Consider the following 26,542-nt stretch of genomic DNA (forward strand, 5'->3'; position numbering starts at 1 on the left):
CAGTATAAAAGTTCCAGTATTGGGAACACAGAATACACTCTGTTGGTTGCATCTCTCAAGTCCTGTGTATTCTTTGTAATATGTTACATGTGGAGATATTGTTATTGCATCGGTAGTTGGTATCATTTTGATATGGGCTAGGTATAAACTTCACTCCTACCACCTGAGGTTGCAATTGGAATACATGTATTCTGAACTTGAAGAATCCATCAGCAAAGAACAAGAAAGCTGCTGATCAGAATTAATGGGAAAGCTGCTGGAGATGACAAAATATGTTTTCTGCTGCTAGGAACCGAAATAGCTGGTTAGCATTTCTTGGACCAATATTTCCTGCTGATTTTAAAAAAAATCCTTAATATTCTGAAAAATTGAAAGAACGACTTTTGTTATTAGGAATTCCATTCCTGGTAAATGCATACAGCAGCAAAGGTCAAAGACAAACATTATAATTAGTTATGCTGGATAGTATCGGTGGCTTTATGTGAGTCCAAGAAAAATAAAATAAAAGCACAAAGTATTAATGGGAATAAAATACAACAGTAAGTAGGAGCTAAGAGTGGGTAGGTCCTGTTTCCTAGTTACTTAAAACAGAAGCATAGCATGGTTCATACATTGCTTAAACTTTGGACCATATCAACATTTTGAGATATGTACTCTGATCAGGCAAATAAGATTGACAGAGATATTTAAGACCAGCTTGAGTGTTTAAATGTTCAAACTTTAATGAACTCAGGTAACTATCTTTAGAAAGAAAACAGCACACAACTTAAAGTGAGCAATCTACCTTAGTACTGCTTTGGCGAGAAGAATCACCTAATCTGACAGGCTTGAGGTAAACCAGAATATTAGTGATGCTCTTGTCAAAGACGGCATCTAAAATCTAACTTGCACATTAAATATTTACTGAGCTATGCTGAGCTTTTTGTTAATCCTGTAAAAATGAGATATTGGTATCTAGATTTAAAGATTTCAAATGAGATTCTTTAAATAAGGCATCCAAGTGGGGACTCCTTCCAGGAACCGGTTATGCCAATATTCTGTCCAAGAACATGTTATACCAATTTGTGGGATCTCCACGCTGGAAGTACATTTCTTGAGAAGCTGCTCACATGAGTTGCTGTGAGTTGGTGTGGCACACCTCAATGAAAGAATCCTGTTTGAAATTGCCTTGTTTTATAGCTCATTAATTTGCCTATGAAGCTAGTTTGATTGTGCAAATTGAAAGATAGATGTGTTTATCAATTTGAACGGCAATAGAAATCCATTGGGCTTCCCAAGAAATAGATCTATTTTAAGTGGTATTAAACAGTTGTCTGACCAGCTATTTAAAAGTGTAGCACCACTTAGCAGACTGTGCAGTATTTTACATGCAGTGAGTTCTGCAAGCACAGAACCTTTCTCAGTCCATGAGGGGTTTCGAAAGGAAAATCCAATTTTCTACTCTGAATTCCTTTACTACTGTAAAGAAAGTAATTCCATGTCACTCTTAACAGTAGAAATTAAGGTGACAGAGTCAACAAACAAGAACTGTAACCACAACTTGTGGTCATTTATGTATGCAGATTAAAAGGTAAGGCATTCACACAAGATAATCCTCACTCCAAACTATGCTGATGATGTGTGACCAATAACAAGGATGTACAGTTTGGCTTCTATTGTATTCATAGATACTCGCTACTCTTGAAGTGCAGACAAGCCTCACTTTGTTTCATATTAAAATATAAATATATATAAGCAAATTGTATCTTTGCTTTTTAAAAAATAAATAATACATTGACCAGTCAATCATATTAGTAGCAGAGATTAAAGCCCTGTGCATAAATTTTGAAGAGACAGATGCTTTATTTTTTTTGTTGCATAATGTAGTACTTATACTACTAATAATAACCATCCTTGCATTTGATATAGCATCTTATCACGTCTTCGAGACGTCTCAAAGCACTTCACAGAACATACTGTAAAGTGAGTTGACTGTATATTTAGTGGGCAAAATACTAGCCACTAATTCACAACCGCAGTTTTTTGACGGCGAGGCAGGATGAGGTCAGATTTGTTGCACTGGTGATTCACTGTGTTTTAATTTCACACTTGTGCTTGTACGAGGTATTTACCATTAACAATCTTAGCATTCTTAAGCAAATGACAACTTTATGGTTTAGAGAATACTATAGTGCTCATGAATATTCAAGCAGAAGGAACTAGGATTTTTAAAGCGCTTTCATCATTTTAAAATGTTTCAAAACGTTTTACAGTTTTTGATGAGTGTAATCAGTGAATGGGAGGCAATCAGTGCCAGCAAAATTCTACAAACAACCACGGGGCGTAAGACTGATCAATCAGGAAAATTGCCTGGAGAAACTACCTTCTCTTTTCAAATAATATAATAGCATCTTGAAGGCCCAGCTGAAAACAGTCATCGGTTCCTCAGTTTAACACATCTGAAAGACTATACCTCCAATATTTCAGCATACCCCACTATTGCAGGTCAGCAGGTTGGAGAGGTAGGAGGGGGCAAAGCCATGGAGACCCTCGAAGATGAGAATTTTGAACTTGATCATCTGAGGGATGGGGAGCCAGTGAAGCTGGGCGAGGGAGGGTGTGTTGGGAGAGGACACAGTTGGCATAGTCAAGCTTGGTTGTAATGAAGGCATTTATGAGAGCTTTGGCGGCCTGAGTGGTAAAGCAGTGGCAGTCGGTCAATGTTGCAGAGGTGGAGGAACGCACAGTGGGTCATGTCACAGATGTGGGCGAGGAAAGTTGTGGGTTGAACAAGATGCCTAGGTTCTTGACTGGCTTGGTGAGGTGGAGTGTGCATCCTTGGATGCTGCCAGTACCTGAGGTACAGAGGCGCTGGAATGAGCCGATCAGTAGAGCCTCGAACTTGCTGAAGTTCAATTGTAGAAAGTTGGCTCTAATCCAGGACTTGATGTCTGACAGGCATCTATCAGGATATCAGTGGTTGAGAATGGAGGCAGAGAGATAAATGTTGAGGTGTGAAGGAATTGATTAACTCATGCGCGTCTCACTACGAGGAGGTTGTGCTTTTTTTTGTGTTATGTTGTTATCTGTATGTGATGGTTTTAGTGCAGACTGTTCAGACCTGATCTTTAGATCAGGGGTCTCCAACCGGTCCATCATCTCTAGGTAGTGCTCTCGTGATCAAAAAGACAAGAGGACGGGGTAATAGAACTATATCGTTTTTGAGTCCAATTGAAAATACTTCATGCATCTCAAAATAAAAATACAAACTTTAATGTTCAAACTGTGGTAAATGTCATTCCAGATCGACTATGTAGCAGAGTCTGAACACGAATGGGAACTTTCTGTAATTTTTCCTCTAATTTTTCCTGCAATTTTCCCCCTTCTGAGGTGCATTGTACTCTTCCCCTCCCCCCCAACGCCTCAAATGAGACAAGCTTACCGTATATAGAATAAACATGACCCTCTGGTCTTTGTGGCTCAGTTTCATGCTGTGAAATGCTTTAACAACTGAGCAATCAGTTGAATGAATTTTCTAACGATAATGGAGTATAGAAACAGGTGCAATAGCCACCCGCTCAAACTCACAGTGAGAACCTGCTCACAATTAACATTTAAAGCGTCTGGAAACAGATGCAGTCTCCACTCTCACTTTTGGCATTGGCACCATCTGGGAACAGATGCAATCCTTATTTTCTCGCGAATCCTCTGATCATTGGCATTTATAAAGTCTGGGTGGAAGCAGGTGCACTCTTTGCCTATTGATATACTCTGGAACCAGGTGAAATCCTCATTCTCTCTCTATTGATAGTCTTAGAAAAGTTGTGATCCTCACTGTGGCAGCAAAACATCCTAGCTCAATTGGCAGCATCCTTGCCTCTGAATCAAAAGTGGATTCAGGATTAACAGAGAAATACTTTGAAAAGAAGTTTAAAGTAGTCACCTCCAATTCAGTACTGGGAAAACTCTACCTTGTCAGATGTGCTGTCTTTCGGGTGAAACATTGAACTGAGGTCCCGTCTGCCTGTTCAGGTAGATGTTAAAGATACCATGGCACTATTTGAAAAAAGTGTGTTTCTCACATGTTGTTCATGGTGGTGAACAATTCCCCAGATAAAATTGGTCATTCGTTTCATGGCTCTTTGTGTGACATTCCTATACACAAATTGGCTGCAGCGTTCACCTACAAAATACAGTCACTGCACTTTACACTGAATCCTGTGAATTGTCCTTTTGAGATATCCTCATGATGTGAAACATACCATATCAGATGCAAGGATTATTATTACAATTTCAGACTCTCAATATCTCCCCTGCAACAAGCCACAATTATGTAACCAGACCCTGATGGTACAAATCTCATTGCTAGGTAATTCTGTGTGTACCCAGTCTTTAAAATATCTCTATGAAACTATCGAGAAATATCAATGAATAAGACATATAATGAAAGAGAAGCAGCATTGCCTCTAGTCAGATTCCTGGCAATCAATCATAACACTCTGCTTAGATTACTGTCAACTCCATGGTCACGGGACCATCTGTTTTGTTGGGACCAATTTGCTACTTTGTTTTCGGCCCATTTTACATGGTGTCAGGCTATATCACCTAATGTTTGGACACTATCCCCTAGCTAAAAGAGTAACCTCTCTTTTGCCAGTAGATCTCAACAACCTGTAGTTTAGCTGACTATCCAGGAACAGCCCAAGTGCAGAACAGTTGTTTTTTAGAACCTCCATGTAAATAGCGCCAATGAAAATAAAGTGAACCTATTCAATACATTTCAAGAAAACTGAAGGTAATTTTCTGTTAGTAGGAGCCTAATGTTAAAAGGGTACATCATTTCAGAGGGTGGGAGGATCCCATGGCTTTTGAGTTGTAATAAAATGGAGTTCACATTTGATTCAGGTAGATTGTGGAGTCCTATGGCATAGTGATTAGTATGTTTGCCTCCCAAGCGAGAGGACCCGGGTTCGATTCCCAGGCAGGGTGTAACCTTAGGCACGTTTCCTTACTCCTAATGCCCCTGTTTTCCAAGCAATAAGTAACAATAATCTTTGCATTTGATATAGCATGTTTCTAGTAGTAATAACCTGATTGTTAGTCAATTGGCAAATTGCTTTCCAGGGCTAATAATCCCTCCAAAATCACTCAATCCATGGAACACTGCTGTGTGTAATTTGCTGCTGAGTTTTGCCCACAAAATACACAGTCAATCCGATTTATGATATATTCTGTAAAGTGCTGTGAGCATCTCAACAACGTGATTAGGCATTATATCAAATTCAATGATTATTATTATTTACTTGAATTTTTATTTTAAATGTTGGTTAAGCTGGCAATCCTTTTGCCTCTCGGAGAGTGCGTTCATGCTGACATTTTGTACCTGTCAATCTTGAAGAAGAAATAAGCCGTAGACGCTCTGCAAACAAGCCGTAGATTTGTTTAAAAAAGTTTACTAGCAAAAAGAGTGTGCAATTGTTTTTACAATCCATGACTTGTCAGTCAAGGTTCTTTATTTTCTCGCATATCTTGAAAAACATCACCACCATGAACCACACCTCACTTAGCCAGTCTGGAACCTTGACGTCTTGTTTGACCCTCAAATGTCCTTTTTACGTCCGTGCCGTGACCCACTATCTGTATGTTCAGGTGGATATTAAAGATTCTTTAAAACTATTGAAAATGAATATATGGTTTCTTCCAGTATCTTGATCAGCAACCGTCCAAATAAATTCATCAGTTATGTGAACTCGTGTGATGGGAATACGGAGTTTAGTGAGGGTGATTATGTGGGTGTTAGAGTTTTGGATTGACTGAATTTTGTGATAGTGGAACTGGGGAGACAGGTGAAGAGGGCATTTGAACAGTCGAGGCAAAAAGTGGATCTTGAAGTCAATCCGTTCAGTTATTCTTGATCACTATCTAGTACGAAGTGTGGGTGATCAACCACAGCTATGATAATAATATAATAATAATAACATTCATAGCTAAGAAGTTTACTGATGTTTACTGTCTGGTCTCGTATGAAGAATGGCCCTTTGGCTGCCATTGGTAGAAGCAACTTCTAACAAGAGTCAGTGTCTTTAGGAAATGATGAGGTGAGATAAGTAATAAATAACCATAATTTACACAGACTGGAATAAACATCATGTGCTACTTAAGTTTTTTTTCTTCAGTTATTTATTGTGCTTTGTCTGGGTTTTTTTTCATGCTGCAATGAGTTATCTGTTAGAACTGAGGCATCTTCCTACTGGTTGGACATTAAAGATTAAACATCAGAAATACCGCAAGCAGTATTACGATAGATAATACACAAGGTGAATAAACTTTCCTGTCACAAACTTTCAATTCAGAGGGGATGTAGTGATGGAATGCAGCTCGATATTGAGTTTTTATTGATGTTAATGGTAAATATCAAGGGATACAGTATTTGTGCTCTTTTACAGGATTTTTTCCCTAATAAATGATGTTGACTGATAAAATCATGCTGCTTTTAAATGGTTTCCCCTCAATCTGTGAAGTGCAGTACGTGGATTTATTTAACTGCTCAACTTGAATATGCAGATCCATCACTCGACCTATTGAATATGTCGACAGTGCAGTGATTAAGCCAATGATCTGATAAGCAAATGTTGTCTTCCCGGGTCCTTTTAAGTGTTTGTCAAGAATGAGTTGCATCTTTGCTTACTGTTATTTGTATACTTTAATTGTGCTTTGCCATTCATTCTGTATAGATCTCTGCTACGTTTTGTCAGTGTTCTCTGATACCAATTGAAGTCTGTAAGCTCCACTTCACTTTTTGTGTTGATTATGTTACAAGATATTCAGCTTTGAAATTGTAACCCCATTTAACGTCTCACCCAAGTTTTAAAATTACTGTAGGATTATTGCGCACCTTTCAATAGTATGTGCATTGCTGCCATTTAAGGTAATATGCAAATATAGAGTTGAAGTGTTGTAAAATCAGATATTTGATCGAAATAGTAAAAAGTTCTTGAGTCATTTACCAATTATAAGATAATATCATACAACAGGTTAGAAAAATGTCAAATGGCCTTCTTGTACAGTAAATTTCTATTTACAGCAATGCAGTAATGGCTGCTGCATTTTGCCCCCAAAATACAGTCAATTTACTTTACAGTATATCCTGCGAGGCACTTTGAAATGTCTCAACAACATGATAATATCAATTGCAAGAATTTTTATTATTAGTGGGGGCAATGGAGAAAATAACATTTTTAAGCTTTCTCAAAAACTTGCAATTGATTTTTTAAGGGTTTAGTGATTTCAGTTGAGGTTTTCTGTGTCTATATGGAGTTCTGTATCACATTGGCTAGAGCACTCGCGTCACAAGCAAGAGGACCCGGGTTCGATTCCTGGGCAGGGCGAAACATTAGGCAAGTTTTCTTACTCCACACTCCTCTATTCACCTAGCAGTTACGTAATAATCCCTTCAAAAAAATAATTAAAAGAAAAAAATAATAATTTGGTCACTCAATCCACGACGGTTTGTGGGACACTGCTGTGGCTTGATTGGCTGCCATGATTGGCTGCGCGTTTCGTCCACAAAATATACAGTCAGTTCACTTTAAAGTATATTGTGTGAAGCACATTGAGACATCCAGAAGACATGATAAGGAGCAATATAAATAAAAGTTTTTTTTAGTATTATTTATATTGTCTTTACACTGTAACTGATGCATTATTTATTTGTCAACACAGCGAACAGTTATACAATAATTTGTCAGACATTGGGTGGGATCTATCCCAATGCACTTTGTTAAGATAACAGAAAAATCATGTAAAATGGGGAGTGGTTCATGAGCAACTGAAAAGATTAGTTAGGCTAAATGTAAGAAATTGAAGCCGTTATTTGAAGGAAAACGTTAAACGGATGTGAACTTCTTTACATCTTTACTTAGTTCCGAACGATACTTCAGCTTTTAGAGTGCACATCTGAGGTCACGAGTTATGCCAAAACATCACACAACTGAGTTATTGGCCCTCTTTCCTCCAATTTATTTGGAGGATTGATAGAACACTGGGAGAAATGGCATTCTCCTCACAAATAGTGTTGTGGTTTCTTTAGCATTCACCTTACAGACAACCAGGATCTTTGTTTCATATCTTATCCAAAGGGCCACACCTCCACTAGGTGTGGAGTCCTGTAGCTCAGTGGTTAGAGCACTCGCTTTGCAAGCGAGAGACCTGAGTTCAATTCCAGGCAGGGCGAAACCTTGGGCAAGTTTCCTTACTCCACATGCCCAATAATAATCCCTCCAAAACCAAAAACAATAATAAATTGGCCATTTTCAATCTACGACTGTTTGTGGGACATTGCTGTGCGCAATTGGCTGCCGCGTTCGCCCACAAATATACAGTCAATTCACTTTACAGTATATTCTGTGAAGTGCTTTGAGACGTCCTCCCGACGTGAAAAGCGCTATATCAAATGCAAGGATTATTATTATTATAATGCATTGCTCTCCTAGAACTGTACTGGAATGTCAAACTCCCAGCTCAGAGTTCCAATGTAACAAAAACAGAGAGCTGGGAAAACTCACCAAGTCAGGTAGCATCTATGGAGAAAGGAAAGTGAGTCAATGTTTCGGGTCCATGTCAGAACTCAACGTAATGCTTGATTTCACAACTTCTGACCCAAGGAAGAGAATGCTACCAACTGAGCCAAGTTGGTCAAAATAAAGCAAGTCTATGATAATAATTCTAATCATCCTTACAACATAATTCAACATAAGAGACTTTTTCTGCATTCAAAGGTAACATGTGATGTTCTTTATTAAAGGCTATCCAGAAAGATATAGAGAAGCGGCGGCTGCTATTAAACAGTATTACCGAGACAGGAGACTCTCTGAGGATCTTGATGAAGAAGAGTAACAGTGCTGTGGATGATAAACTCAGTCTTTTGAACTGTAATTGGATCGCAGTCACATCACGGGCTGAAGAGTGGCTCAATCTTCTACTGGTAAGCACAATTATTAACAGTGCTAGTTTGAGTATCTTATTACATGCTGTCAAATTAGTAAGTGTGGAATGTCATACTTCCATTGCATTGCATGCACATACTGTTGAGAACATGTAACTTCTTACTTTGTTTAGTTCCTAATTCAAACCTCAAGTTATGGGGAAGTTCTGAAGGGAGACTGGGTGCCTCTGCACAAAGGGAACGGAATTCAAAGGATGAGTTACTCCTTACATATGTTCCTGTTCACACTAGAGTATCACTAATAGAGATAAAGTAGCATGTCCCAGCACCTTGGGACGTCCTCCTGATGTGAAGGGCACTCTATAAATGTAATTTGTTGTTGTTGCCAGTGTTGTTGCATGTCCTGGAGAGATCAAGAAGAATGCGGACAAGTGAAAGATTTTCACCCTTTCCAAATCAATGCAATACTCAATAAAATAGGACTCTGTGTGGACATAGTAATGATGAGCTTTAGAAAACTGTTCTCTCTCCCTCTGAAATATTGTGGGAAAATTTACAACAATTCACTTGTGTCAATCATCATGAGGAACACATTATGAAATACTGCCAGCTTTACCCTTTAACTTCAGAACTGAGTGCAGGCTAAGTGATGAAAATGTGCCTAAGCATCCTGAGTGAAAAGGGTTTGGTAGTCTCACTGGGCACTGGTTATAAATCCACAATAGAAAATATTTCTATGGAATAGCTATTGCTATTATAACTATGATAGGTTATATGTAAGTGGTAGAAGGAATGGAAAAACAACACGGGTGTAGTAACATAGCTGAAAATACTGTTCTGAGTTTGAGTTAAATATGGAGTTGTTTATGTTGCTTAACCTGTTGGCCCAAACCGCACAATAAATATATAATCTGTCCAATATGGTCAGGTGACATTACCAGAAAATCATGCGTAGACTTCGAGCCCCCTCTCTTGCCTACTTCAAGGCTCATTTCAAGATCCTCCTATTCGACCGTGCCTTCGGCCACCCTCCTACCCTCCCACACTCCCTGATCCCAACTGCCCTGCTCAGGTCCAAATCTCTGACTGTCCAGAGGCTTGGGATGTCCTCCAGACATTAAAGACGCTTTACAAATGTAATATTGTATTGTAAATATCTCTCTGGTACTGCTTTCTGTCAGAATCATGAAGAAGAGACTGATTATTCTGCCTGATTGGTCAGAAGTCACAGAAAACAACATCTGATGAGGAGATGCTCAGCTGCATGTACATGTAGAGAAATACTTAATTGATATATTGCACACTGACAGGAAGCTAAAATATATGCCGATCAGTCGCAGTGTGCTCTTTATTACAGTGTACGATTTCAAATACATGGTCAACATGTTCATGACATATATGAAAATGATTTTAATTTATATTTGATGTTAGAGAAAGTGTCAAGCTTGGAACCAGCACTCAGAATTATTTATTCAGTTCCATCTTTCATAGTTCACTTACAGCCTGGCTGGATATCCTTCAGGTCAATTGTTTGATTCCCCTGTTTTTTCCAAAGGGGATCTAGCTCAGTGTTAGCCATGGTGCTGGATTTAACATCTCTGATGGTAAATATCAGTTTTAGCCGGAGGTTAATCATCTGTACTATTGACATGACTGATTTCCGTATTATTATGCCTTGTTACAGTAATTCACCACAGAACATGCCAAGCTCTCCTTTTAGTCAGTCCTTCAGAAGTGAGCATGCTTGGAAAGAAACTGGTGCCTCAGCAAATGTTACTTTTAAACAAATCTTCAAAACAATCCAGTTCCCATTGATGCCGTACACATTATTTGATTAGGAGATATTGAAGAAAAAATAATAGATGAAGAATGAATCAATTGTTCCAAAATGGGTGAGGGAATTTGGAACAAATACTCAAATATAAACAGTTTGAAGTGTTTTATGAAATGCAATTGATCAGATAGGAAGCGACTATCATTAAACAGTCATATGCGGTAGCTAATCTGCTTCAGCACTGTTCCATCAACAACAATGTAATGAGCAAACAATTACCTTGAATTAGGGAGTATGTTTGGATAAAGAGAGAAATATAAACCAAGTTAACCAGCAGAAAGACTCCTCACTTCTTTAAGTCATACATTTACATAGAATGTAAATCACGGAAATATGCCATTTGGCCCAACAAGTGCTGGTGTTTATACTACACATCTACCTCCACATCATGCTTCTCCCTCATGTATATCCAGCTTCCTCGTAAATGCATCAAAACTATCAAAAAAAGTAAAGTTGAGCTGAATATGGTGTTCTATCCACTGCATTCTGCAATGTGGCAGCCCACTGAATTCAACCGCACTATGTAATAGAGCCATTGATATTCAGTGTAATAATCTCATGATACAATCCCTTTGGAGGAATTATCATTCTATCTCATTAATAGTCAAGCTTTGTAAAATATGTAACCCAACTAATTATTTTACTCACTTAAGATTAAGAATGATGAGATTTTTAATAATTTGTCTCGAGTCTCTTCAACTCCAAATGCTTTGCACTAATTGATCTTGAATGTTGTAACAGTTTCTGAGCAGTCCTAGGATAATGTTTTGACAGCACAGTGTGTGGAATGTTAATGGAGGACTCATTTAAGACATCAATTGTAAGATGATGGGCCAGCCCACGAAAGCAAAAGTGTTGTATTCCATCAAATGGCAGAATGCAGGTTATAGCTGGTGAATCCCTACATGCTAAATGTAAGGATCAGGTCTCAGGCTTGTCTTGGAACAACAAAATTATGTTATAGACAAGTTATGGAAGCAGTTTGACCCATCATATGTTGGATGATGGAGTTCGCTCAGCTGGAGCCAATACTTCAATTCCAATTCCCTATTCTTTCCTCATGCACTTTTATATTGTTCCTCTTCGAAACAGAATAATTTCAAAATAAAATCATGTTTATAATGTAGCTTTGTTAAGAAGTTGTTAAAACAACATTTTCTGGTAGATTTGTAGCATCTTACTATGTCAGCATTCTGTTCAATTATTCTGGAGAATCGTTGACCAGAATTTTACGAGAAACTCATTTCTATTTTTTCTCAACACTGACTTGGAGCATCGAAAAGACAACGTCGCTGACAAATACAGTACTGTTGTCCTAGAACTGAACTGGACTGTTAGCCTGAACTCTTAAGAGCTCATGTTTCAACATAAGGCTTGAACTGACAATTTTATGCTTGAGATGAGAGTGCTGCCAATTCCACTGAGCTGGTTTGAGAAGCAGAGAACTCCGCTATAAGTAGGATGAGAACACGACTCATCACTTTCAACCCATTCCAAGTGAACCATCTATTGAATGACAGAAACCTGGGTAGGTTTCTGTCATTCGATAGATGGTTGATGGGTAGGCCCATCATATTGGTCCCAAGAGCAAAAATAATTACAATTATGTTTTTTTTAAAAGGTGGCCATTGAATAAATGTTTATTTTTATTGTCCAATGCTCTTTTGACACAGGAATATCAGAAACAGATGGAAAATTTTGATCAGAATGTGGCTCAGATTACTGCATGGATGTATCGTGCTGAGATTTTATTGGATGAATCTGAAAAACAGAAAGTGCCACAGAAAGAGGAAGTTTTGAAGGTAATGGAGATTAAGGTCTAAATTAAAAATAAATATGATATGTTACTGGAATATTGAGCAGTGAGAACATTTTATTAAATGACCTCAATTGTCTTCAGAAGCATTTTTTGAAATGTAGCGGAGACTTCATTCTGCTAAAATCTCACCTATAACCAGTTGCATTTTGAAACGTATTTTATGCAAAACTCACTGTATTCCTGAACTTCAGAAGTAAAACAATTGAATACTTAGTTCTACCTATGTATTTCCATTGATGATTTAATCCTGTATTTCCAACTGTGTATCATTTGCCCATTACACTCATCTCCCCTGTATATTGTAACTTGTTAGGATCCATGATGTTCTCTGAATTTTTTGAAAGTCTGTTGTAGCCCCCAAAATGTCTAATTGTTCTTGTAAAGAAACGTTCTAATTAATGTTTTCCTGCAATGAAAAATAAAAGTAATTCAATTTATATTTCATCATATATAATATATATTTATATATTATATAAAAATATACAGTCAATTCACTTTACAGTGTGTTCTGTGAAGCGCTTTGGGACGTCCTCCCGACGTGAAAAGCGCTATATCAAATGCAAGGATTATTATTATTATATAAATAAATAAATATGTATTAATGATCTGGACTTGGGCGTAGAAAGCACTATTTCCAAGTTTGCAGATGATACAAAGTTTGGTAGGGTATTAAATAGTGAGGAGGACTGTAACCAACTGCAAGCAGACATACACAGAATGGTGGAATGGGCTGACATGTGGCAGATAGATTTCAATGTGGATAAGTGTGAGGTGATACTTAGGTAGTAAAAATGATAGGAGGCAATATAGACTTGGTAGCTCAAGCTTAAGGGGGGTGAACGTACAGAGAGATCTGGGTGTTCAAGTGAGCGAATCATTAAAGGTAGTGGGGCAGGTAGATAAGGCAGTAAAAAAAGGCATTTGGTGTACTGAGCTTTATTAGTAGGGGCATAGAGTATAAGAGTAGGGAGGTTATGGTTAATCTATACAAAACACTGGTTAGGCCTCAGCTGGAGTACTGCGTCCAGTTCTGGGCACCTTACTTCAGGAAGGACATTAAGGCACTGGAAAGGGTGCAGAGGAGATTCACGAGAATGATACCAGGAATGGGGAACCTTAGCTATGAGGACAGGCTGGAGAAGTTAGGACTTTTCCCATTAGAGCAGAGAAGGTTACGCGGGGACCTGATAGAGGTCTTCAAGATCATGAAAGGTTTCGACAGGCTAGATAAGGAAAAGCTGTTTCCGCTGGTAGGTGTGTCTGTGACCCGTGGTCACAGTCTTAAAGATATCTACCAAAAGAAGCAGAGGGGAGGTTAGAAGAATTTTTTTCACTCAGCGAGTTGTTTGAATTTGGAATGATCTGCCTGAAAGCGTAGTGAAGTCTGATTCGATAACAGCTTTTAAGAGAGAACTGGATAGGTATCTGGGGAAGGCGGGTTTGAGGGTTATGGGGAGAAAGCTGGTGATGGGGGTTAGTGAAAGTGACTTGCTCTGTCAAAGAGCCGGCACAGACTCGATGGGCTGAATGGCCTCCTTCTGTGCCGTAACATTCTATGAATCTATGAACTCTATAATGGAGTCATTTGTGTAAAATAGAATATGAAAAAGTCTGGAATAAAGACACACTGAGCTGAGAAAATGAGGGGAATTGAGGGAGTACAATGACAGCAAAACTACCAATATGGTGAGAGAGACTGCTGCAAAGCAAATTAATTTCACTGATTTCATTGCAGTAACTAATGGATTGACTTAACTCAAATTTTTACTCACTTTCCTTTCTCCATAGATGCTGCCTGACCTGCTGAGTGTTCCCAGCGACTTCTGTTTTTGTTTCAGATTTCCAGCATCTGAAGTATTTTGCATTTTGTTTATATTTAATTCACTGCCACTTCTTTTCTAGGAATGCCTACCTTGAAGAAGTTTTGCTCTTCTCTTCGATGTGACTTTCGTTCTTCCTTTTACCCTGCTCACCTTAAAACTCTGGGGATCTTCCTCCCACAGCCTCCAACCTCATAGACCCCCAACCATGCACAGCCCACTTCTACCTCCTCCCCTAGGTCCACAAATAGGACTGTCTCTGGAGACCTATGCTTTTAGCCTATTCCGGCCCCACCAAGCTGATCTCCTCATATCTGGACTGCATTTTTCCTCCTGTTGTCCAGGCCCTACCAACCTACATCCATGACCGGTCTCCTCTGCCTTGTTGAACTTGTTCTGACATTGAACAACTTCAACTTCCTCCAAGTAAAAGGTGTCGCTGTTGTTTCCCGCATAGGTCCCAGCTAAGCCTGCATGTTTGTTGGTCACTTGGAACACTCTTTGTTCTGGGCCTACTCAGGTCTGCTTCCTGACCTGTTCCTCAGATACATTGACGACTGTGTTGGGGCTGCTTCCTGCGCTCGCAATGAGATGGAAAAATTCACCAATTTCGCTTCCACCTTCCACCCCTCCATAACATTTGCATGGTCCATCTCCGACTCTTCCCTTCCCCGACTTCACGATTTCCATCTCGGAGCATAGTTTATCTACAGATATCTTTCACAAGCCCACCAACTCCCACAGTTACCCGGACTACACCTCCTCCCACCCCACCTCCTGTAAAGATTCAATTCCCCTTTCCCAGTTCCTCTGCCGTGTCTGCTCTGATGATGCCACCTTTCACACCAGAGCAGCTGAAATGTTTTCCTTTTTCCTTGACTGAGGATTCTCATCCACTGTGGCAGGGCCCTTGAGCGCGTCTGCCCTATTTCCCGTACCTCTGCCCCCACCCCTTCCCCCTCTTCCCGGTAGCGTGATAGGGTCCCTCTAGTCCTCACCTTCCACCGCACCAGCCTCAACATCCATCAAATAATTCTCCGTCATTTCCGGCACCTCCAGCGTGATCCAACCACTAAACATATCTTCCCCTCTCCTCTCAGCATTCCAAAGAGACAGTTCCCTCCATGACTCCCTGGTTCATTCCTCCATCACCACTAACAGTTGATCTCGTCCCCCCGGCACCTTCTCATGACTGCCCAGGAAATGCAATACCTGCCCTTTTACCTCCTCCCATACCACTGTCCAGGGCCCCAAACACAGTTTTCAAGTGAGACAGCGATTTACATGTACTACCACCAATGTAGTTTATTACATTTGCTGCTCACAATGTGGTCTCCTCTACATTGGGGAGACCAAATGCAGATTGGGTGACCGATTTGACGAATACCTCCATTCTGTCTGCAATCACAACTCTGATCTTCCGGTTTCTGCTACTTCAGCTCTCCCTCCCACACGCACTCTGACCTTGGACGTAAACATAGTGATCTATGGTCTTCTATGCTGTTCCAGTGAACCACAGTCCAAGCTCGAGGAACAACACCTCATCTAGCTGCTAGAGACCTTACAGTCTTTCGGCCTCAATATTGATTTTGACCGTGACAGCTCACCTTCTCCCACCCTGCTTTCTGTGACCATTACCACATCATCTGGGTCCTAGACACACCTTTTCTCTTTCAGGTCTGCCTGTTTTGTTGCAATTCCACCCCCCCCCCCCCCCACCACCGCCCCTTTGTTTTGCATTATTATCACCCTTTTCTCCTATTTTGTTGCAATCCCGCCCTTGGTTTTGCATCATTAACATCTCTTTAACCCATCATCCCCTGTCCTTTACCCCATTTTCTCCTTTGTCTTCATTGCCCTGCCTTCCTCCACTCTGTTGGTCATTAAAAGCCACTCCCTCCCAACATGCCCCTGTTCTGACGAAGGGTCGTGGACCTGAAACATTGACTCACTTTCCTTTCTCCATAGATGCTGCCTAACTTGCTGAGTGTTTCCAGTGACGTCTGTTTTTGTTTTACCTCACATCTAGATTGCTTCATTACATTATATAAACACATGTCAGTTTGCCATTGTGAATACTGTATTGTGAATAGTCAAGTGATGTACAAGTGATGAATCAATCAAATAATATCACATTTGCCAAAATAGGGCAACTTTCTAAATATAAATTCTAAATACTCACTTGCTCTTGTTTTTCACACTTCTTACCCTCTCTTATGCATTGCATTGCTTCCTCCTTTCTGTGCCCTGAAAGTGTTTTTTTAACTGTTCTGTGAGTTTATCTCTAATTTCAAGCTCTATGTGTCTTGCTCATTGACTGTAGCGTCTGAAGGCTGAACTCAATGATATGAGATTGAAGGTGGATGCGGTGCGTGACCAGGCTGTGGAGCTGATGACAAACCGTGGAGATCACTGTAGGGAGGTCGTGGAACCCAAGCTGTCAGAGCTTAATCAGAGGTTTGATGACATCTCGCACAGAATAAAGACTGGCAAGGTATTCATTTTAAGGAAACTGGGGCTTGTCTTTTGGAATCTAAATTTTACATTTGAGTTTGAAGAGCTCATCTATTGAAGATTTTACTTACAGCCCTCTCGAAAAATAGGCTCCTCCACTTGTAGAATCATTGAATGTTACAGCACAGAAACAGGCCATTTGGCCCATCAATTTGCACTGGTGTTTTTCTACAAACCAGACACCTAGATCAATCCCCCTTTTCTCACTTCCTGTACCCTTTAACATTCCCCTCTTCAGGCAACTTTCTGTTGTAGTGGTTTGTTGGGATTCGTAAAATCCTCCACACATTGTAACAAGATGTGATAGCCGATTTCACAGTATATGGATGCTTGATACCTGTGCACTGAATGGTTCTTGTGCAATCCCACAGGTACCCAATTGCTTTGATTAACAAATATCCCATTGTTCATAACCCCAGAATAACTGCACTCCTATATCTGAGTTTTAAGATGCAGGTTCTTTTGTTTGGGCATCTCTTATCAAAGTTTGGACGTAAAGATCATGAATAATTGAGAGAGGTCAGGTATATCCTGTAGGGCCCTCACAAAGAAGATGCATAGTAGCGACCCTCTCCCTTAAATTGCTCTTCTTCAGACTAGTTACTGAACTGTGCTGGCAAATAATTGGGAGCAATGTGTAAGATGTATGTGAAATGAAATGGGGAGAAGAACATAGAGTAATAGTGTTAAATAAGAATTTAATTTATGATTTAGTCCATTAATTCTTCATGATCTTTACGTCCAAACTTTGATAAATGATGCACTTCTTTCAAAGCTGCATTGTAATGTCATACCTCATGGCTGTGCTTTTCCTGTTATTATGTCCAGATTCACCCCTGTTATTCTGTGAGACTTTTCCAAATTGAAGTCTGAGAGAAATCGTGGCGTCCTGTAGCTCAGTGGTAGAGCACTCGCCTTGCAAGCGAGACACCTGAGTTCAATTCCAGGCAGGGCGAAACCTTGGGCAAGTTTCCTTACTCCACATGCCTAATAATAATCCCTCCAAAACAAAAGAATAATAAATTGGTCATTTTCTATCCACGACTGTTCGTGGGACACTGCTGTGCGCAATTGGCTGCCGTGTTTTGCCCACAAATATACAGTTAATTCACTTTACAGCATCTTCTGTGAAGTGCTTTGAGACATCTAGAAGATGTAAAAAGCACGATATCAAATGCAAGGATTATATTATAGAAATTGCAGTAAAAATGCCTCTCGGTTCAGTGCAAAGATTTAGATAAAGTGTAAATTCTCTTTAAATAACTAAGGTTGAATTGAAAACAAAACAATGACATTTTGAAATGTCACATTTGTAATGTGAATTACATGTAGATTCCTGAAATTTTAATTCTTCCTGATTTGGGTTTTTAATTGTTCTTTATTTCAATGTGTTTGCCTTTCAGCAATTGGTTCTGGAACATTTATCTGCTTCACCAGGAATTATTGTAATGGAGTCCAGTGAACTGAAACCCCAGAAGAGTTTTTTGGCAGTGCAGAAAAAAGTGCAACAGCAGGTAAGGGGAATGGCTGGCAAATAGTTGGTTGAAGATGGTTCAGGGGTGTGGTAGTAGTTGGTACAGGGTCACAAAGGCAGGTGATAAAGTGGGCAGTTAGTTTAACATGTGCTGAGTAAATTCATTGCAGGACTGACATGGTTGTGAAATGGAGCTACTTACCAGATCCATAACAGGCAGTTTCCATACTGCTGGATTCTGTTAGCATTACTTCAGAAAGAAAGAAGAGCATCTGTGTCTATTGTTGGAAAGGTGTGAGCTGCACTGTGCCTCCTGACACATCTGCTTAACATGCTGATCTCAGCTGTTGTGCTGCTTGAATACATAAATCAAGCACCCCAGAGCCAAATCCTAGCTCCAGTCAGATGGTTCTTTTCAATATCAAAGAAGATCATTGAATTATTAGGTGGTGAATAAAGCATGGTTTAAAAATGGAAGTTTTTTTTTCAGGATTTGTGCTGGTGTCCTTTAAACCTCTTTGAAATATCCGAACACAGGAAAACCTGGCTGCTCAAATATGAAAGGATTAGGATTTTGATCCCTACTGTAGTTATTTCTCTCCAGAAATAGATTGGAATGAACAGAGTACTCCCTTCGTGAAGGGTGCTATGCAAATTGTTGTTGTATTTCCACGTTTGTGTGACTTGATTTCCTTGTTGAAGAGATCCCATTAACTCTGCAGATTAGAACAAATCTGAAAAATCTGAAAATGTGGTCATATATTAATGGGAAAGTGCCTATTTCCAAGAAATTTCTCTACACTACGTCAACTTCTAACAGTTCCATTTAAATTGATTCTTCAGAAAAAGTGATCTCCAGTAATAAGATCAAAAGGGAAGTGCTCTCAGTAAATATGCCAACATTGTTGTGTGATTTATGATTTCACGTTCCAACTCTTAACTCGTAGAGCTAAGGTTGGTAAATATTATTTAATTTTTTCAATATATATTTTTTAATTTGACAGTTGATAAACAGGATGTGATCAACTGCCATGGAAGTCTAGAATAAAACGTTACACAAGTTCTTGTTCCATTGTGATGGAGATGAAATTTGATGCAAGTAGTTAATCTTTGGATAGTTTGGATAAATTTGACTCATTTAATTATCAAATGTGAACTTTAAAATAAGGAAGCCTGGAACTGATTGATTGTGAGTTTTCTACCACTTCTTAAATGCCTAACAGGCTTCACGACTTAACAAAGAAGTCTATTCTTTTCGCTTTTCTCATTCTTCTTCATTGTTGGTTGTTTCTTTTGGTGAAGCTAAAACGTTTACAATGTCAACAAGCATCTGATCAGGGATTGACGAAGGAAACCTATGGACTGACTAGTTTATCAATCATTGACTCAACTTTCACCTTTGGGTCCTCTCTTCACCCCTCTCCTTTTGCTGTCTCACCCAAGGCAAGAAGACACCATTTTACCAGTTTTACTGCCATTGATGTGCTTTCTGAGGGATAGTGCTGGCGTTTAGAAAATGGAATAATGTTAGTGCAGTTGTTTTGATTGACCATTATTAGGTGCCAGCCTAGCTCAGTTGGTTGTGAGTTCAAGCCCTGCGTTGGGTCTTTGAAGACATAGTCTGGTTTGCCATCCTGTTGCAGTTCTAAGGAAGTGCTGCATTGTCATAAGATACCAAACTGAGGACTCATCTGCCTGTTCAGATGGACTTTAAAAATTCCATGACACTGTTCAAAAAGAGAAACTATCTTGGGCAGCGTTCCACCATATATATATATAAAAAAAGAAACTGTCCTGGTCATTATTGAAACCATTCAACGTCAGGTTTTAAAGAAAAAAGAGCCACTGCTGCAAATGTCTTGAAAGTCTTAATTTTTCCAATGCCAAAGTGTTTGGTTTCCTTTTGAATAATTCTATCGATCCAGTTGCCACCATTAATTTTTAATAAATTCCAAACCCTAACAACCCCCTCTGATTGAATACATTCCTTATTTTTCCTTAAGAATAATAGTAATCCTTGCATCTGATAGAGTACCTTATGACATCATGGAGATGTCTCAAAGCCCAGGGCTTTGGGAGAAACTCCCTTCTCTTTTCGAGTCCTGGCATGGGATTTTTAATTTCCACCTTAACAGGCTTGTTGACAAACTGGACTGAATTGCAGGAAAAAAATTATTTCCACCAAAACGCAAGAAACAAACATTGTTTCATGGCTGTTTGTTTTGGGGAATTTACGTTTAAGTTTTGGCTCATAATTCATGTGGGTTTACATTTTTTAGGTTCCCACAGACTGAAGCATCTACAAATTGAAAGGCCAATGTTGCCAATGTTTTAAAATAGTTATTGACTGTCCTAATGAAAGATTCATAATATTGCTATGTTGAAACTACATCAGATTAGACAATTGGATCTGTTGAAATGTATCTGTGTGCTAGAACAAAATATAAATGCGTTCCCAGAGTGTAGAGTTACCGTGCAAAATTTAGGTGAGCTCCCTTAAGATTATTTCATTGTTCAGTCACCAGCTGCAAATTTTAGAGAATTATTTAGACTTCAAATATTCATGCAGGAATTGAGAGTTGCTTATGAACGTGAAGCTTAGAATAACCAACACATATTAAAGTACCAACAGCAGCTATAACACACAGTGCTGCAACCTACTCTGATCACTAAAAATATCCATAGATTTATTTTTAGCAATCAATATAAATTAATAGATTATACATTTCAAACATCAAGCTTTAGGTGTTTGGTACATTTATAACGAGCACAAATCCAAGAGGTGACCGCATATAGACAGTTGCACAGTTATTTTGATTTATTCACTTAGTGCTATCCCTGTTGAGGTGCTGTGTGTGCCAAATTTAACCTTTGCCTATGAACTTTTGACTTTGTTGTGGGCATGATGTGTTTTCTGTCTTTTTTACCTCTCTGCATTTGTATTTGCATCAGTTTATCAATGATTGTTTGAATTAACTCCCTTTCTCCTCCTACCTAGGCTATTACATGTCATATGTCATAAAATTACCAGCAGGGTTTATGTAGTGCTGTTGGTGTTTGCTTATCTTAAAATATAATTTCTTCTTGATTATATACAAAGGCATTCTTATATCTCAATACTATTTTATCAGTGGTAACTAATACAAGGTTCCATCACAGATCATTAGTTGTGGCCTGCTTTAATTCCTTTGTATGTACAAAAATCTTAATATATATCTTAAACCTACCAAATACAGTCACTACACATCACAATAAATCCTGTGAAATGCTTTGAGCTCAAGCAGGAAGTTAACGTAATTGAGCCTGGGTATGATGCGGATTTTGGCGGACTGAGGGACAGTGGCAGAGCCGGGCAATGTTGCGGAGGTAGGGAAGGCAGAACGGGTCATGGCATGGATATGGGATAGAAAGGACAGTTGAGGATCAAACAAGATGCCAAGGTTCTGTATTATGTAGTATAAACCTTGACTATCCTGGAGAGGAGATTTCAAATTTTGAATTGAATCCATTCTGCCTCTTCCAAGGATCACTTTCAGAAATAAAAGATGTATGCTTAAGGAATAGATAAATTAGTATGTTTATTGCATTTTAGCAGTGTCTGTATAATGTAATCAAATTGCAAGGATTTATTACAACTCAAGTATAGTGTTTGGAGATAAATATGAAACTTGCAATTTTCTCTTCTTCAGGTATCTCCAAAGGAGTTAGAACAGTTTGATACAGCTCTTCAGCAAATGCTGGGTGCAGTGGAAGCAGAAATACAGCAGGGCGAAAATCTCAATGAAAGCGACTTCAAGAAAGAGACGGTGAGTTGAGTCTGACCAGTTGAACTGAAATTCACTGAGGTCATCTGTCCAGGTGTTTGTGGATGCCTGACATTTAAGTTGGAGACTACAGATAGAAGTGGATGTTCATGTTGGGCAAATTGTCATGGAAAGAAAATAGGGGTAGATGCAAGTCACCAGAGCCCTGCAGTCTCAGCAGTCTTGCTGCTGTAATCCCCTCTTATGTCATATTTATACAAGCTTTCAATATGGTTTGATGTGAAAATGGCAGCAAATCATCATAGAATAAATCAGGTTTGTTGTCGCCAAGCTGGAATCAAGTTGCTCTGCAGACCGTTTTGCTGGAGACCAGGAAGTACTTTCAGCAGGAAAGATATTCCTATCACTGCTGTGCTAGTGGTGCAAGTCAGTTTGGTTTCTATTCCAGAAGTGAGTCATGGTCATCTTTGGCAGTACATTGGAACTGGGGTTAAACCTTCTAATTTTATAAAAAGGTGCTCACATGACTCTTCAGTAACATTAATAATACTAAGTATTATGTGGAACTGTGTGAAATTCATCATGCTCTTATTGCTAAGGTTGTGTATAATTTCGGTTTTCTGCAGCCCTTTTATGAACTGTGGGAACCTTCCTTTCAAATTAAGACTGAAATTAAGAATTTTCCAAAATTCTGCACAATTTACATTTGAAGACTATGGTCAAAAGGCTAAAACTATGAGAAGTTTGGGGGTTCTCGTGTTTTCTCCCCCGTCAATTTCCACCTAATACCAATAATAACAAGTTGATGGTCCATCAAAATGCCTCCTGATTTAACCATTAACCAGTGGAGTCCTGTAGCTCAGTTGTTAAAGCACTCGCTTTGCAAGCGAGAGACCTGAGTTCAATTCCAGGCAGGTCAGGGCGAAACCTTGGGCACATTTCCTTACTCCACACATCTAATAATAATCCCTCCAAAACCAAAAACAATAATAAATTGGTCATTTTCAATCTACGATTGTTTGTGGGACATTGCTGTGCGCAATTGGCTGCCGCGTTCGCCCACAAATATACAGTCAATTCACTTTACAGTGTGTTCTGTGAAGCGCTTTGGGACGTCCTCCCGACGTGAAAAGCGCTATATCAAATACAAGGATTATTATTATTATTTTATTTCTCTAGAAGGACAAAAAGAATACTTCCCATCCTCTTGACTTCATCCATACAGTTCCCAACCCCACGATTTCAGCTTAAATGAAGGATTGTGCCCAATATGTTCATTTGTATTTCTATTTTAGATGCTGGTGTCTTTCTTTCACCCACAGTGGATTTGTGGCATGTTTTGGGCATTTATACCAGTTCTTGCTTTCTCTAACTGAATAGCATACAGAAGAAGCTCCTTCAGCAATAGCTATTCTGTACGGGAAAATAACTGAAATAAAAGAAGTAGAATTATGCAAAGTGAAAAATGAAAAGGGAATTAAGTAGGGAGTGTTCGAGAGGAAAAATGTGGAAATGACTTGAAATTGTAGAGTTCAGTACACATTTATAATTAGTATGAAAATGTATGCACTTTTTTAAATGTATAAAATGCCTTATTTTTTTATGGCTCGGCTGGCTCTGGCCTCCTGCTTGTCCCTCGTCCACTTCACTCCACCAGCAGCAGCCATGCTTTCAGACACAATACCCCAAAGCTTCGGAACTTTCTCCCCTAATCTTTCTGCCTTGCCCCTTCCTTCACGTCTTTTAGATCTTCGACCATGCTTACAGTCACTTCCACCCTCCCTCTGGCTCATCGTCAGCACTCCAAGAAGCTGGCTCGCGTGAAGGGCGCTATATAAATGGAAGTTGTTGTTGTATAAAGTCCAAGATTTTGCTCACCAACCTTTTTTGTTGGAATTTTTCAAATTGCCATTCACAATTTGCTATTTTGAGAATTTTACGTTGCAACTAACACAATAATTCTGGTTCACATATGTAACATTTTAGACCCATTGCATATTTCAGCAAAGAATCCAGTAGTGCACGTGTTAATGAATTGTTCTCCTGCTTTTAATGCCTCATTGAAAACTTCTATTGAACATCTTTCTAAACCACTGTTTGGGAGGGAAACATTTCATCACAATGACATCTTGTCCAATTGACACCATTTGTTTTTTTCCATGATTTATGTCGTCATGCCTTATGTTTGCAAATAAACAACAAAACATTTGCAAGCCCTTCTTTCATGAAGGCAGTACTCCATTTAAGAAATACTTTCCAATGTATTAGATCTTTTCCATAATAAAGGCAAAGGAATACTTGTAATCAAACTGTTATTTTGCTCATATATCTCACAGCAGTGAATTAGTTGTAAAGGTTAATTTTTGTACCATTGCAGTTTGCTTGTATTTGGTGCTTGTATTTAGGATGTATCTAAAAAAAATCATATTATAAACTGCTTTGAGTCTCACCCCCACCACTACCACCACTCTCGCCCTACATACAGTGGTTTCTATGTTGTGCTCTTGAAGTTGAGGGATGCACATGTTGGTCGTTTCTAAATTTTTGACATTTCCGCTTGTGCTGGTACAAACTCAGACCCCAGAGGGATCAGCTTTATAACTGATTCAGCCCCAATAGAGTTCCTAAAATATTCATCATCCTTAATGTCTTTATTATATGACATGCAGTTACTTTCTATGATATTACTGCTGCTGAAATTAATCACGATAACAAATTGCAATGCAACTAATTGTACACTGACTGTTCCAACATATTTGGCCTCTTCTCAAATATTGTGGAGTTAGCCCAGTAATTGCTATTCTGGGAGAATTGTCTTTACTTTGTATAAAATAACCATTCCTGGGTCAGATAATTGTTATGAAGAGGAAGATTGCAAATTGTTGCCCTGACATAACAACACTGATCTGGTGCTTCAAAGTCCTTAGGAATAGGTTAATGCCTAAGAAGGACGTGCTGTAGTTTTTAGACTGTGGCCTCTTTGTCTCATGCTATTGTTGTTAATCTTGCAGAATGAGGATGATGAGCGGAGAGTGAATGAATTGACAAAACGGGGAGACAGTTTACAACAGAGCATCACGGATGAGAGAAAGCAAGAAGAAATTAGGATGAAACAGCAGATGCTGCAGGCTAAATTTAACATTCTCAAGGTATGATCACTCAACAGTATCTGAAACAAAGTCACCTGCACAGCTCCTCGTAATACCAGGAAAGAGGTTTAGCTTTGTGTTTCAGGATATCGCTTTCTTGTATACATTAATATTAATATTCAGAATTGCCCCAGTTTGCCAAGGGAACATAAATCTTAAATTTTGTTACAAAAATCAAAATGAGATTACTTCTTAATACCACCTTTATTTGCTCGGGGTGGATTTAGAACCCAATACATTGTCATTAGTAGATGCAGATATCTCTTTGTAGACCAGATTATTAAATGTTTTCTTTAACATGACCTCTTCATATTATCTTTCCACTGCAGATGAGTTTTAATAGAGCTAAGGTAGGCATTCTGTAAACGTAGCAAAACAAGGTTGAAGCTGTTTAAGTAAAATGGGGACATATTCTGATTCAGAGCAATTCGGAAAGCACAGACATTTGCAGATGGTGAGAATTTTAAAGTAGACAGGTTGAACTAAGGGATATGCAGTAACATTCACAAAGAATATTTAGCGTTTTCATTCTGAATCACTTGCACTGTGTTGCAATGTTATTAGATTAATTCTATGTGGTGTGAAACGTGTGCCCTATATACATTTCAGAATGTGTAGGATAGAACTTTTTCCAAAATAAATAAATGGATGATCTGTTTGGGGGCAATTGTTTTGCAGCCAGCAATCAGATCAGGATTGATTCATGTGTCTCGCTGACATGATGGCCACATTGTATAGAAACAATGGACTTCACTTTCAGCTTGGCCCATAGTAAACTACAGAAGTGTAGGTGGGAGTAAGTTACAGCAGCCTCATAAGAACCTTAGGAAGTGGAAATCACACTTTATAGTAAAATCCTAGGAAGTGCTTTCAGACATCCTCCTGACATGAAAGGCAAGGATTTTATTATACCATAGTAGATGCTCAATCCCTTTTCTCCATCCTTACTTCCCAAGTTCTAAACTCCCTTCTAAACATCCCAGTAAAATTCAAACATATAGTCTTCTGGGACAGTGCATTCTACTTTCTCACAACTGAAAATAAGAGCTATGCAGATTTTTTTTTTAAAAAAGTGAAAGTTATTACTTTTTAATGTGATCTATTTTGAAAATGATGCTTAAGCGTATTTTGTTTATAGATTCGGTATCAGGGATCAAACTATTCAAATGGAAGATAGGAATTGTAGAGTTAGGACTGGACACAAAATTTCATATTTAGTGTAAGGCCACAGCAAAGTAGTCATTA

At 38.9% G+C, this 26,542-nt stretch overlaps 1 protein-coding gene across 1 annotated transcript in view; it reads left to right on the forward strand.

Moving 5' to 3' along the window:
- Nucleotides 1-26,542, forward strand: part of LOC103186406 (dystrophin-like) — a 775,626-nt gene that overhangs the window by 320,537 nt on the left and 428,547 nt on the right. The window contains 6 exon segments of the mRNA XM_042334068.1: nt 8,783-8,962; nt 12,431-12,559; nt 16,720-16,890; nt 18,314-18,424; nt 22,074-22,190; nt 25,160-25,297. Of these exon segments, the coding sequence (XP_042190002.1) occupies nt 8,783-8,962; nt 12,431-12,559; nt 16,720-16,890; nt 18,314-18,424; nt 22,074-22,190; nt 25,160-25,297 (846 nt within the window).

This window comes from Callorhinchus milii, unplaced genomic scaffold (genome assembly GCF_018977255.1).
Source record: "Callorhinchus milii isolate IMCB2004 unplaced genomic scaffold, IMCB_Cmil_1.0 Scaffold4, whole genome shotgun sequence".
In the NCBI taxonomy this organism is placed as follows: domain Eukaryota; kingdom Metazoa; phylum Chordata; class Chondrichthyes; order Chimaeriformes; family Callorhinchidae; genus Callorhinchus; species Callorhinchus milii.